This window comes from Nematolebias whitei, chromosome 17 (genome assembly GCF_014905685.2).
Source record: "Nematolebias whitei isolate Nwh7 chromosome 17, NemWhi1, whole genome shotgun sequence".
In the NCBI taxonomy this organism is placed as follows: Eukaryota; Metazoa; Chordata; class Actinopteri; order Cyprinodontiformes; family Rivulidae; genus Nematolebias; species Nematolebias whitei.
The window spans coordinates 39,752,472-39,766,804 of record NC_056514.1 but is presented as its reverse complement, the minus strand read 5'-3'; the positions used below and the strand labels follow the sequence as shown (position 1 = coordinate 39,766,804).

The 14,333-nt window shown below is 44.3% G+C and overlaps 4 protein-coding genes across 5 annotated transcripts in view; 3 read left to right on the top strand and 1 right to left on the bottom strand.

Moving 5' to 3' along the window:
- Window positions 1-1,547: 1,547 nt before the first annotated feature.
- LOC119423860 (DELTA-actitoxin-Ate1a) lies at window positions 1,548-3,399 on the top strand. Of its 2 annotated transcripts, none has more exons than XM_037691279.1 (3): window positions 1,548-1,621; window positions 1,979-2,090; window positions 2,868-3,399. In XM_037691279.1, exons 2-3 carry the CDS (start codon window positions 1,987-1,989, stop codon window positions 3,295-3,297), a joined length of 534 nt encoding a protein of 177 aa, XP_037547207.1. In that variant the 5' UTR covers window positions 1,548-1,621; window positions 1,979-1,986; the 3' UTR covers window positions 3,298-3,399. The 2 variants fall into 2 exon arrangements, with proteins under 2 accessions (XP_037547207.1, XP_037547206.1); XM_037691278.1 differs by having other exon boundaries at window positions 1,976-2,090; window positions 2,868-3,397.
- A 1,293-nt stretch (window positions 3,400-4,692) lies between these two features.
- Window positions 4,693-5,597, top strand: LOC119423859 (DELTA-stichotoxin-Hcr4a). The gene is made up of 3 exons (XM_037691277.1): window positions 4,693-4,771; window positions 4,858-4,983; window positions 5,074-5,597. The coding sequence occupies exons 2-3, from the start codon at window positions 4,880-4,882 to the stop codon at window positions 5,522-5,524; spliced, it is 555 nt and encodes a 184-aa protein (XP_037547205.1). The 5' UTR covers window positions 4,693-4,771; window positions 4,858-4,879; the 3' UTR covers window positions 5,525-5,597.
- A 4,134-nt stretch (window positions 5,598-9,731) lies between these two features.
- Window positions 9,732-14,333, top strand: part of LOC119423858 (UDP-glucuronosyltransferase 2A3-like) — an 11,045-nt gene continuing 6,443 nt past the window's right edge. Inside the window, exon 1 of the mRNA XM_037691276.1 lies at window positions 9,732-9,772. Coding sequence (XP_037547204.1) covers window positions 9,732-9,772 — 41 coding nt within the window. The remainder of the gene's footprint in view (window positions 9,773-14,333) is intronic.
- Window positions 13,074-14,333, bottom strand: part of LOC119424073 (endonuclease domain-containing 1 protein-like) — a 2,796-nt gene continuing 1,536 nt past the window's right edge. The window contains exon 3 of the mRNA XM_037691543.1: window positions 13,074-13,691. Within this exon, the coding sequence (XP_037547471.1) occupies window positions 13,074-13,691 (618 nt within the window). The remainder of the gene's footprint in view (window positions 13,692-14,333) is intronic.

Below are 14,333 nucleotides of genomic sequence, written 5' to 3'. Positions count from 1 at the left end.
GACCACCTCCCTTCAACCTGCCCCCCCACATCAGACAGGCCACCTCCTTTGTGTATATATTTTCCAACTGAAAAATGTTGGAGGTCATTTGATGGTTGAAGTGGGATGTGTGGAGAAGTTACGAGCAGTCAGTGTCTTACCTGCAGTTAATAGCTGTTGCAGCCTGGAGACATCAGGATCTTTGTTGGGTCAGCGGTACTTTTCCTTCGTTAGTTTCTCCTTCTCCGTCCTGCCACGCCCACCTTCACCTGCTTCCTGTTACCATCACCCACCTGTCTCCACCCAGCACCCCACCTGTCTCCACTCGCCTCATCGCCTCAGTCCATGTAGCCTCCTCTGCAGCCGGCGCTGAGCTTCATGTCTGAGTTACACTCGACACTAACAGGACCACACTAACGTTGACAGTGTTTTTATAACTTTATTATTTTACTTGTTGTTTTTTAAATCAGGTCTCTCTTGTAAAATGAGTCCTTGTGACTCAGTGAGACTAACCTGTAGAAATAAAGGTTGAATAAATAAAAACATTCACTTCTTTTCTTTCTGCAGCAGATTTTGCCACAAGATGGCGATAAAATGTAAATAAAATAAAACCAACAAATGTTCATTAAATAAAAACAACTCGGCTCAATGAAGAGGATTAAAATGCAAATAAATAGTTTTTATCCAAATCAAACGTTAAACAAAGGAAACAAGTGAAGCAGTTTAATGTGAATATTGAGAATAAAACACATTCAAGCACAAAATTACTGATTTTACTGAAGATTAAACTTTTGTTTTCCAGTTGTTACATGACGTGACTTCTGATAAATATTATTTAATTATTGAATTTTAAATTATTTGACACTTTTAGATGCTGAGCAGAAAGTTTGAAGTTTAGCCACAAATTACGTCGTTTTGTTTATGGCTCTCCGACAACTCATTTAATGTTTTTAATTCTTAATCTTGTGCTACTTCGTGTTTTCTGTGGTCATTAGTTGATTTCATGCAGTTCTTGTTGTTCTGATAGTTTTTGGATCATGTTCTGGTCTCTGCTCCAGTTGGATCATCTTGTTGTTGAGTTGTTCGCAGGACGTCAGGAGAACTCATCTGGACTTCATGCTGGAAACCTGCAGGACTCGGTTCCAACATTGAACAGAACCAGACATCGGGTCAGACCGACACTCCATCACCGGTTCTGTTCTTTTCCAGAAGAACCGGTCCGGACGGGTGGAGCCTCGTGACTCATTTTCTGGACTTCGGGCGAGGCCCGTTCATGACACCATCCAGAACCTGCAGAACCTGCAGCTCTCAGAAACAACGTGTTGGTTTATTGCTTCCTCAGGGCCGAGCGCTCTCCAGATGTGTGCAGCTGTGGAAGGATTAAACATTTCAAATTCACACCTTTCTGCTCAAAACTCCACAGTTTATTGTTGGTATTGTTTATTTGTGTTTGTGTGCAAGCTGCTCAAACAACAACAACAAGTTTTAGCTGTTTCTGGGCTCACGCCCTGTCACCTGCAGGAACACACCTACCTGCAGCTCAGGTGAGACTCGGGGGGCGTGGCTTTGGACTCTTCTCCAAACCAAACCGTACCTGTCCTCAGAGGACTCTCTGCCTCCCGTCAGCTCAGCGTTACCTGAAGTAAGTGCTTTTATTTTGAAACATCCACCAAGGTTCCCAGCCATGGTCCCTGAGGAACACCTGCATATTTTATTTCCCTGCTTTGACACACCTGACCTGATGAGTGGGTGATTAATTTCTGCAGAACTGGAAGTTATTAAATCACTGACTCAGGTGTGTTGGAGCAGAGAAACGACTGAAACATGCGGGGCGGTGTTCCTCAAGGACCAGTGTTGGGAACCACGGGAGTATTATTTAAATTGTGTGATAGAGCTTTAGTTTTCTGTGGTGTTTACCGTCCTGCTCTGTGTTTTTCTGGAGTTACCGACTCTTCGTCAGAGGATTTTACTCTCTCGTCTGCTCTCTCCGTCCCAGCAGCCTCCAGCATGCCTGAGACCGCAGAGTCCCACTCGGCCTCCCTGACCACCAACAGGAACTGCACGGTGGAGGTGACCAACGTGAGCTCCGCCTACTGCCTCATCAACCCAAAGTAAGGCCCCGACGCTCTGCGTGTTTCATTGTTGGAGAAAGAACTGCATTTATTCTGTAAATCTTTTAATCAAATCAACAAATGAAAGTGTGAACTTAAAGTTGTGAGCGCCCGAGTTTATAACTTTGATTGTGTCAGATTTGTCTTTAAACGAGATTAAAGGAGCAGCTCCACCCTCTAATCAACTGTCCTCTTTAAATAAAACACATTTTGTTGGTTTGATGTTTACGTTTTGGCTGCTTTCCATCAGCTGAAGTTATTTTTAGTTTTTATAACAGGATGTTTTTTTGTTTGTTTTTTGGAATTTTCCGTGTTTTTTTTTTTTTTTTAATGAAATTGTTTATTTTGAATTTCTTTGCTGTTGATTTTCATTTCTTCTCATTTTAAGCAATTTTATTAATTTTGAACATCTTAATCTGTTATTTTGTGTTTTTTATTTTTTGTTACGTTGCTTTTAGCTTTGCTCATATTTTGAAGCAGGATGTTTGTAGTTTTATTTATTTGGTCCTAATTCACATCATTTCTGGTATTTATTATTTATTATTCATGCGCATTACTGTGGATTGTTGTTTTGTTGCATTTTAGAGGTTGTTTGTTCCAGTTCTTATTTTATTTATGACTCTAGTTGAGTATTTATTTGTTTTGATTCTTTTACGTTTACTGAGTCAGAAGTTCTGGACTCTGAACTGGACCTGTGGTGCCCTCTGACCCCAGAACTGCCCGGCTGAAACGTGGGCCTCCATGTTTGTCTCACGAGCTTCTCTTCCTCCCCTGCAGGGTCCACATGGAGAGCGGCTTCCCGTTCAGCCCCCCGCAGCCCACTGTGCGCACCACCAAGATGGAGCTGTGCTCCTTCACCAAGGACGACAACACGGCCACGGGGGCCGCGGGGGTCCTGACCTACGAGCTGCTGAACATGCAGACCCGGCAGAGCAGCGAGCTCATGGCCGTCATGTTCTCCGTGCCGTTCGACTACAACTTCTACAAGAACTGGCTGGGCGTGGGGATCTTCGAGCGCTCGCGCGCCTGCGACAAGAAACTGTTCGACCTCATGTACAACGACAAAGATTTCTCCGGCTTCATACGTCAGGAGGCCAACGGCTCCGGGGTCACCTACAAGGGCCAGGCCCTGGACGTGAGGGCCACCATGTCTGACGAGGGCAAGGCCATCATCAAGCTGGAGCTGTACGACAAGATGGGCCGATGAAGCGTCTGCTGGTTCAGGCTGGTCTCATGGAGTCCCAGGACTCACTCAGACAGACCTCATGTTTGATGCTCTGAATGATGCTGTTTGTCATCGTGGGCTTTAAATAAACAAACAAACAAACAAACTGTTTGTCTTCGCTGCTTCTTTCTTTAATATTTAAAGTAATAAGTATATCATATTTATATATATTAATATTATCATTGTTATATATATTTTATTATTAAGCTATCTCAGGAGAGTGGTGACGCAGAGCTTAGAGAAGGTGGGCCTGTGATTGGAAGGTTGCCGGTTCAACTCCCAGTATCAACAACATCAAAATGTGGGTGAGAAAGGTGAAGCACCCACACCTGCCTCCACCCTCATTTGCCCCACTCTGGGCCCTTGAGCAAGGCCCTTAACCCCCACCCTCTGCTCCCGCAGGCGCCCTAGTTGGCAGCTCTCTGCTCCACAGAGGCTGTGGTGGCTCGGTGTCTGTGGTTGAGTCAGGAAGAACATCCGGTGTAAAAACAATCACCAGGTCTTCGTGTGAGTTCGTTCCCTGTGGAGACCCCCGAAGAAGGAGCAGCCAAAATAATATTTTTATTATCTCATATCTGATTATTATTATTATTTTTATTATTGTATTGCTTATATCTTATTATTATAATATATAAATATTCATATATATTTTTTTATACCTTATATATTATTATTATATAAATATTAAATATTCATATATATATTATTGTGTTATCTCACATCATATTATTATACATATATATTTTTTTATACCTTATATATTATTATATAAATATTAAATATTCATATATAGTATTATTGTGTTTTCTCTTACATTATATTATTATATATAAATATTTAATATTAAAATTGATAGGGTAGTGGTGGCGCAGAGGCTAGAGAAGTTGGGTCTGTGATCGAAAGGTTGCTGGTTCAACTCCCTGAACTGATGACATCAAAATGTGGGTGGGATAGGTGAAGCACCCACACCTGCCTCCACCCTCATTTGCCCACCCTGAGCTCTTGAGCAAGGCCCTCAACCCCCACCATCTGCTGCCCTGGGCACCCTAGATGGCAGCTCTCTGCTATAAATATTAAAATAAATATTTTCTTTGAATATTTAATCAGATGTGACAAATAAAATCTAAGTCAGAGCAGATTTTGCTCGTTGGTCTCATTAAAGCCAACAACAACACAAACACAGGTGTGGTGCATGAGGAGCCTCCTCAGGTGTGAGGCGAGGTCAACAAACCGGCTCACAGTCAAAGAAGAAAACTGCAAGAACCAGAAAGTCCACGGTGGCTGCACCTTTTCCTTCAGCAGACCTGATGGAAGCAGATGTTTGAGACGGGGCGTGACGGGAGGAGGGTGGAGACTGCCTGGGTGTCACATTCCCAACAGGTCTCACCTGAAGGTTGGAGTCGCTGCTTCCAGTCCGGCACCGCACAGGCGAGCGACGCACCTCAGACCCGGGCAGGTGAGCTGGTCTCTGGTTTTAGGGTGTAGCCGGCCAGATGTTTCAGAGCAGGCTGATGTTTTAACAGATGTGTGTTTGATCTGCAGTGAAACCTCTGGAAGCCAAACGATGAGCGAATCAGCCGAGGCTGTGGCCGCCAACATCAAAAGCAGGAGGAATGTCACCATTGAGATCACCAACCTGACCAACAACTACTGCCTCATCAACCCACAGTGAGTGCAACGAGCGCGCACGTTTGATTTCTTTCACCTGACCACCGAAGGCTAATCTGAGTCTGGTCTTGATTTGTTTCTTTAAATAAGGGTCTACCTGGACAGCGGCAGCGTCAACAGCCCCCCACCTCCCACCGTCCGCCCACAGAAGACCCAGGTGTGCATCTTCAGCAAAAAGGGGGGCAAGGCCACCGGTGCGGTGGGCATCCTGACCTACGACCTGTTCGAGAGGCACAGCAACAGCGCCAGGCAGAAGGTGGCCTTCATGTTCTCCGTGCCGTACGATTACAACGTGTACAAGAACTGGGTGGCCATGGGGGTGTACGACCAGAGCAAGGAGTGCAACGAGGCGCTCTACAAGGAGATGTACTACAGCAAGGAGCCGCAGGGCTTCGTGCGGCAGGAGGCCAACGGCTGCGGCCTCAGCTTGGAGGGCCAGAGCCTGGACGTGAAGGCCACCATGTCGCCCATGGGCAGGGCCATCATGAAGGTGGAGATCTGGGACAAGATCTTACCACCGATGAGTCAGCAGCAGCAGTGAGCTGTCGTTGGATGAGCTCAGCTCGTCATGTACCTGCAACATGTGATCATGCATTAAACATGCAATACCTGCCGACTCGACTCTGAGTGATCTTTGCCAACGTAAAAGTAAAAGTTTAACGTGTCATTTTCTGCTCGAGTCACCAACAGATTCACTCTGGACTCAAGTCTCCTCAGCAACTTCTGAAAAAACAAACTGAATAAAAGTATTGGACTGAATTAAAACTTTAAATTGTTGACAGCAAACCTCACCTACATTTCACTGAAGTCTGATGTAAACAACTTCCAAAAGCTAAAAGATGTTCAGGGGTCAAAAGTTTAACGTTGCAAAGTTTGAAATGAAAGGTTGTCCAGTGGTTCAGTGTTTACCTCCTGTAGTTTTCCAAGTCTGCACTTGTGAAATGTGGGTCTGCACTCAGTGTCAACAAATAAAACATGAGTCACGTCACTGAGTGACACCAGGCTGTAGGGAAGCAAACACGGACCAAGCAGAGCGGTGGAGCAGCGTAAAGACAGAGGTCAGCATTAAACATGTGGCATTTTCTACACGGTCCATTTACAGATGTTTACAGCTGTAACAATAACAAACGTTGCTGAACCAATCTGAGTAAAAAATACGTCCCAGCACGTCAAAACAGTCAGACGTCTCTGAGCCAAACATCTTCCACCAACACCACAAATTTACAGTTCCTTCAGCTGTTTCTGTAGGTACACGAACACACTTTGGCTGTTTTAATAAGTAAGAAAACACACTTTGGCTGTTTCCATGTGTTAATAAACACTCTTCGGCTGTTTCAGTAGGTAAACAAACACACTTCAGCTGTTTCTGTAGGTACACAACACACTTTGGCTGTTTCCATGTGTTAATAAACACACTTTGGCTGTTTTTGAAGGTAAACAAACACACTTTGGTTGTTTTTGTAGGTAAACACACTTTGGCTGTTTCTGTAGGTAAACAAACACACTTTGGCTGTTTTTGTAGGTAAACACACTTTGGCTGTTTCTGTAGGTAAACAAACACACTTTGGCTGTTTTTGTAGGTAAACAAACACACTTTGGTTGTTTCCGTGTGTAAACAAACACATTTTGGCTGTTTCAGCAGATAATCAAAGACACTGGGTGTTTTTGTTGGTAAACAAACACTCTGGTTTGTTCACTGGTCTCACATCTTTAATGAAAGACACTTCATGTACCGACAGGAGAAAGAAAAAGCTCATTTTTGTTTCTTCTTCGTCACTTTTGTTTTTTGACCTGTCTTCTTGACCTCTCCTTTGGTTCGTTACCGCTGATCAGTTTCTGCTCGAGGCCTGAAATTGTTGACATTTTTCAACCAGAAGAACTTCCTAAGAACATCAGAATGCTCATGGAGCCTTCATCGATCATCTGTGACCGTCACGTTGTTTTGTTGCATCCTTCAGTCAGACACCTGCGATTATTGAACATGTAAAGACAACATGAGACAATGTGAGACGACGTGAGACGACGTGAGATGATGTGAGACGACGTGAGACGACGTGAGACGACGTGAGACGACTTGAGAGACGACGTGAGAGACGACGTGAGACGACGTGAGACGACGTGAGACGACTTGAGAGACGACTTGAGAGACGACTTGAGAGATGCCTTGAGACGACGTGAGACGACGTGAGACGACTCCTTCTCTTTATTGTTTTGTGGAGCTTCAACCAGGATCATGCTCGTTCTTTAACTGGGAGCTGTGGACGCAGCTTCACATCTGAATCCACCTGTAGAGGTTCTTTTATGTTCAGCGTTCCTGTGCCTTCAGGCTGAAACACTGAACTGATCGACAGATTAAAATCATCTGATAGGTTTATCAATAATCAAAGACTCAGAAGAACAAATCCTACAGAACCAGTGACCCACATCAGACCAGCTTCATGTGCTGCTCGAAGCCTCCACCTGCTGGTTTCAGTTAAAAACTGCACGAACGTCTTCAACATGAGTCCTTCAGTGAAGCCTATAATATGAAAGCTGTGAGTAAAAACTGGTCCCAGCTCCTGGTCCAGCAGAACCTCCTTCAGCGCCAGAACTCTCTGCTGTTTTTTGTTTGTCTCTCGTGGTTCTGGAGGAGTTCTGACCCACCTTTTCCATCACTGATGTTTCTGCTCAGCTCTCTGAAGGTCCACCACAGAGGTTCAGTCAGGTTCAGGTTCTTGACTCTGACTGGACCGATGCAACACCTTGGTTCTGGTCTTTCTGACCCGCTCTGTTGATCAGCTGCTTGGGTATCTGGTTCTGTTAGACCCAGTTTCTTGAACAGACAGACTCACATTTGGTCCACAGAGGAGTTCTGGTCCACGCAGTGACTGACAGGAACCCAGACCATCAGCCCTCCACCAACATGCTGACAGCTGGGAGGAGCTGTTTGCTGCAGTGCATTCTGGGTAAACATCTGTCCTCTGGACTGGTTCTAGTCCAAAAGTCTTGTGGTTCCTGCAGATGAAACTTTCTAAACCTTAGTTGAGCTGCCATGTTGTTTTTAGAGAGGAGAGGTCATGACCTTTGACCTTTGAGCTGCTGACTGAGACCTGTAGAGCCACTGCACAGTCTGACCTTCAGGGAGAATCAGCTGGTAAAAGGATGGACTCCAGATGTCCTGCTGTTGCTAAGTCGTTGCTTAGAGCTGCCTCTCTGAGGTCATTGCTGATGTCTTTCCATCTTGGTGTTGGAACAGAGCAGCAAAGCTTTTCTAGAGGTGGTCCTCTTGATGATGACCAGCAGCTCCTCACGGGTCCAGAACCTCTGAGTTCCAGTAGAAGCAGCAGAACTGGACCCAGTTTTTTACATTTGGGATTTCTTTTGATCCGTATCTTCATCAGAGTCAGGATGACTTTGCTCTGGTCCTGATGTGTCCTGTCTGGGTTTGGTTTCCTGATACGAGTAACTCTAGTCTGGATCTACTGATTTGTTCCATTTAAGACTTTTGTTCCAGGTTTTGGTCTTCACGAGTCCAGACTTGTTGAATTCTTTTGGTCCAGGTGAGATAGGTTCATGCTGGATGTTCTGGTCTTTGTTTGCACTCTGGGTCTCGTCCAGTTTCTCTCAGTTCTCGTTTAATTTAAAGGACATTTTTCTCTTATTTACTGAAGGAGTCTCATTTAAATCTGACAAAATAAAAGTTTTGCTGTTTTGCTTCAGAGATGGAAGTTTAGGAGTTAAAGATGAAACCAATAATAAACGTAAATCAATCAAATTGTTCAAATATTCAGCAAAGAAAGTCAGAGTCAGAGATTCTTTATTGTCATTCGCACCTCATGTGGTACATGTGGTGGAGCGAAATTATGTACACAGGGTCCCAGTTACATCCAACAATAAAATGTATAAGAAAAACAGTAATAACATCTAAGATATGAACTAAGAAAAACATCAACTAAATATACACTAAGCACTCATAACATAAAACATTGAACATCAGCACAAACATGAACATGAGTCTGTGAGCAGATGTGCACGCATGAACACATCAACATTGAAACAGATCAGCAGCAACATGAAACAGATCAGCAGCAACATGATGTGGTTTTTCACAGTGATTATTCTAGTTAGAGATTCATGAGTCTAACAGCCTCAGGGTAGAAGCTGTTCCTCAGTCTAGTGGTTCTACACTTAATGCTCCTCAACCTCCTTCCTGAGGGGAGTGGGGCAAAAAGTGTGTGTGCTGGGTGAGTGTGGTCCTTCATGATGCAGGTGGCCCTCTTCCTGCATCTGGAGGTGTAGATGTCTGTGATGGTGGGGAGACTGACCCCAACATCTTCTGTGCAGCCTTCACCACTCTCTGCAAAGCTTTTCTTTCTGCAGCTGTGCAGCCTCCATGCCACACGTTGATGCTCGAGCACAGGATGCTCTCCACTGCACACCTGTAGAAGGAGGTGAGGACTGAGCTTCCCAGACCAGCTCGTCTCAGCCGCCTGAGGAAGTAGAGTCTCTGATGAGCTTTCTTCATCAGGCTGGTGGTGTTGTTGCTCCAGCTGAGGTTGTCATTCATGTGTACACCCAAGTTCTTGTAGCTGGAGACCACTTCCACCGCAGATCCTCTTATGTTCAGGGGGGTGTAGATGTTTTTGTTCCTTCTGAAGTCCACAATCATCTCCTTTGTCTTTTTCACATTGATGTGAAGGTTATTCTCTTTGCACCAGCTCTCCAGGTGTTCCACCTCTTGCCTGTAGCTGGACTCATCATTGTTTGTGATGCATCCCACCACCGCTGTATCATCTGCAAACTTTACAATGTGACAGCCTGGATGGGTAGCTGCACAATCATATGTGAGCAGAGTAAACAGGAGGGGGCTCAACACACATCCCTGAGGAGAGCCAGTGCTGAGGGTTATGGTGGAGGAGGAGAAGTTGTGGATCCTCACTGACTATGGTCTGTTTGTTAAGAAGTCTAGTACCCAGTTGCAAATGTAGGGGCTTAGTCCTAGTGTGGATAGTTTGTCCATCAGGGTTTGGGGGATCATGGTGTTGAAGGCAGATGTGAAGTCCACAAAGAGCATACAGATGTAGGAGTCTTTCTGCTCCAGGTCTGTTTATTAATTAAAACACACATTTGTTATGATGAACTCAAGTCCTGGTCATTCCAGTTTTGGTCAGCTGATGTGTTCTCTGGTTCTACAAACCGGATTCCAAAAAAGTTGGGACACTAAAGAAATTGTGAATAAAAACTGAATGCAATGATGTGGAGATGGCAAATGTCAATATTTTATTCGTAATATAACATAGATGACAGATCAAAAGTTTAATCTGAGTAAATGTAACATTTTAAAGGAAAAATATGTTGATTCAAAATTTCACAGTGTCAACAAATCCCAAAAAAGTTGGGACAAGTAGCAATAAGTGGCTGGAAAAAGGAAATTGAGCATATAACGAACAGCTGGAAGACCAATTAACACTAATTAGGTCAATTGACAACATGATTGGTATAAAAAGAGCTTCTCAGAGTGTCAGTGTCTCTCAGAAGCCAAGATGGTAAGAGGATCACCAATTCCTCCATTGTTGCGCAGAAAGATAGTGCAGCAATACCAGAATGGTGTTACCCAGCGTAAAATAGCAAAGACTTTTAAGTTATCATCATCAACCGTGCATAACATCATCAAAAGATTCAGAGAATCTGGAACAATCGCTGTGCGTAAGGGTCAAGGCCGTAAAACTCTACTGGATGCTCGTGATCTCCGGGCCCTTAAACGTCACTGCACCTCAAACAGGAATGCCACTGTCAAGGAAATAACAGAATGGGCTCAGGAATACTTCCAGAAAGCATTGTCAGTGAACACAGTCCACCGTGCCATCCGCCGTTGCCAGCTGAAACTCTACAGTGCAAAGAGGAAGCCATTTCTAAGCAAGCTCCACAAGCTCAGACGTTTGCACTGGGCCAGGGGTCATTTAAAATGGAGTGTGGCAAAATGGAAGACTGTTCTGTGTCAGATGAGTCACGATTTGAAGTTCTTTATGGAACACTGGGACGCCATGTCATCCGGACCAGAGAGGACAAGGATAGCCCAAGTTGTTATCAACGCTCCGTTCAGAAGCCTGCATCACTGATGGTATGGGGTTGCATGAGCGCTTGTGGCATGGGCAGCTTGCATGTCTGGAAAGGCACCATTAATGCAGAGAACTATGTTCAGGTTCTAGAACAACATATGCTCCCATCTAGACGTCATCTCTTTCAGGGAAGACCCTGCATTTTTCAACACCATAATGCCAGACCACATTCTGCAGCAATCACAACATCATGGCTACGTAGGAGAAGGATCCGGGTACTGAAATGGCCAGCCTGCAGTCCAGATCTTTCACCTATAGAGAACATTTGGCGCATCATAAAGAGGAAGGTGCCACAAAGAAGGCCCAAGACGATTGAACAGTTAGAGGCCTGTATTAGACATGAATGGGAGAGCATTCCTATTTCTAAACTGGAGAAACTGGTCTCCTCTGTGTACCTGTGACCTGTGTCCAGACCTGTGTACACCCACAAATAAAGTAAAAATGAAAACATAACATAAACATGTGTACACCCATACAATAGAAAACAATAAAAAAGCTTAGAGAACAGTACAGATGGAGTATTCAATTATAATAGGAGTCCAACAGCAGAGGGGAAGAAACTGTTCTTATGGCGGGAGGTTCTGGTCCGAATGGACCGAAGCCTCCTGCCTGAGGGGAGTGGTTCAAACAGACCGTGTGCAGGGTGAGCAGGTTCGGCTGTGATCCGACCTGCTCGCCTCACAGTCCTGGAGACGTACAGGTCGTGGAGGGATGGAAGGCTGCAGCCGATCACCTTCTCAGCTGAGCGCACAACGCGCTGCAAGCCTAAATTAGCAGAACAATGCAGAAAGAACATATATATGCTGAAATAGGTATAAATTAAGTAGCACAAAGCTTAGGAAATTAACTAAAGCCAAAATGGAATTTAGCAACAAAAAAAAGCTGAAAAGTAGCTGAATAGGCATAAAGAAAAAAGAAGAAGCTTAAACTCCCAGAAGGACGTGAAAAGAGCTTAAGTCAGATTTTAAAAAAGTGGAAATAGCTGAAATATATAAATTTTTAGCATTTAAACAGCTAAAAGTAGCTGAAATAGCAGAAAAAGCTGAAACTAGCAGAAAAAACCCTGAAAGGAACATAACAAGCTGAAATTACCATAAAGAAGTTAATTAAGTTGAAGTAGCAAAAATTACCATGAAAAACTTGAATTTATCTGAAAACAGCTGAAATTAGCAAAAAAATGCTAAAAACAAATAAAATCTGAAAAGATAGAACAAGTTTAAATTCACAGAAGAAATCAAAAAGAACATGTGTGCTGAAAGAAGCAAAAATTATCACAAAAAAGTGGAAATTATCTGAAAAAAGCTGAAATTAGCAACAAAAAATCTGAAATGCAGCTAAATATATCATGAAGAAGCTTAAATTACTAGGAGCACAATTTTGCTGAATTAAGCTGAAAAAAGTTGAAATGAGTGCAAAAAAATGTGAAATTAGCTGAAAAAGCTAAAATTAGTGTTAAACAGCTAAATAGTAGCTGAAAAGTAGAAAAAGCTGAAACTTGCATAAATAAGCTGAAAGGATCATAACAAGCTGAAATTAGCAGAAAGAAGTTAGAAGAAGCACAAAAATGTTGTAGTTAGCCAAAATAATCTGAAAGGAGCACAAAACAGCTGAAATAACAGCTGAAATTGCTGATTTATTTATTTTTTAAATTTACACAAAGAAGCTGAAAGAAGCTGAAGCAGAACAAAATATGAAAGGAGCAGTAAATAGTTGTAAACACATCTAAAGATTTGAAGGATGGAAAGTGAGCTCAATTCATTTTCTATGAGAGAAAAAAAGTCAGAAAATGTTAAATGTTTTAAAAAGCTAAAGTTGCACCATTCCCAGAAGTCATAGCAGGACTGTCCTCAAAGAGCTGAATGTTGTGATATTTTATTTGTTGAAATAGCTGTAAAACTGCGGGACGAGAAAGAGCGTACGGAAGAAAAATGGATCACAGCAGGGTGAACGGTCAGTTAGCATCAAGGCAGTAATTTCTAATAAAGCTCAGGCTCAGTTTGATTCGGCGCACCGCTCGTAAAAGACGCTGACGGTGGTGTTGAACCTGTCCTTCAGGTACATCTCCAGGGTTTCCAGAGGCATCGTTCTCACATCGTATCCCCAGATCGGCTTCTTAGCCGTCTTGTCTATCGGCACAATCTCCTCGGTGCTGTTACGGTCGTTGCGTCCAACGGCGGCGAACGTAGGAAAGGTGTCCTTCAGTTCTTCAGGAAGACTTTGGTTGTATTTTGGGCAGCAGTACGCAGACCACATGTACTCTGGTACTGCCACACGATTCTTGATCCGAGGATCGTTGTCCCTGTAAGGGATGATGCCCGTCACAATGTAGGCCTCTGTGAGGCAGTAGGCCGATAAGGTGTTGTTGACGGCCTGCTCCAGGACTTCCCAAGGTCCGTCATTGGAGCCAGTCTTCTGAGGAACCACGTTGGTCAGGGTGAATGTGGCAGAGCGGCACGCGTGTGTCTGGTGGTGAAGGCTGGGGTTCAAATGGCCGCGAGAGAAGGTGGAGTTGATGTAGTCCAGCTTCACCGCTTGGCTCTCCACCACGTTCTGGTCCACGGGTCCTGGCAGGAAGGGCATCATGTTGCCATCTGCTCCTGGGTAGGCCAGCTGGGTGTAGGACAGAGGAAGACATCTGTTAGACAACCAACAGTGAAAAGTCAAAGTTAAATTTAAGATTACTGCTTCTGCGATTGTTCTCTTCAGGTTGAAGGTGAGGTTCTGCCTCAAGTGGAGGAGTTCCAGTATCTCTGGATTTTGTTCACAGTGAGAGAAGAATGGAGTGTGAGATTGACAGACAAACTGGTGCAGCGTCTGCAGTATTGTGGACTCTGTACCGGTCTGTTGTGGTGAAGAGGGAGCTGAGCTGTAAGATAAAGCTCTCTGTTTACTGGTCGGTCTACGTTCCTCCCCTCACCTCTGGTCATGAACTCTGGTAAGGATGCTCCCTGGGTGTCTCCCTAGGGAGGTGCTTCATGCATGTCCGACCAGGAGGAGACCCTGGGAAAGACGAAGGACACGCTGGAGAGTCTACATGTCTCTGTTAGTCTGGGAACACCTTGGAGTCCTCTAAGAAGAGCTGGAAGAGGCTGTGGAGAGAGATGTCTGGACCTCCCTGCTCAAGATGCTGCCCCCAACACCTGATGGATGGATGGATGGATGGATGGATGGATGGATGGATGGATGGATGGATGGATGGATGGATGGATGGATGGATGGATGATGATGGATGTATGGATGGATGTATGGATG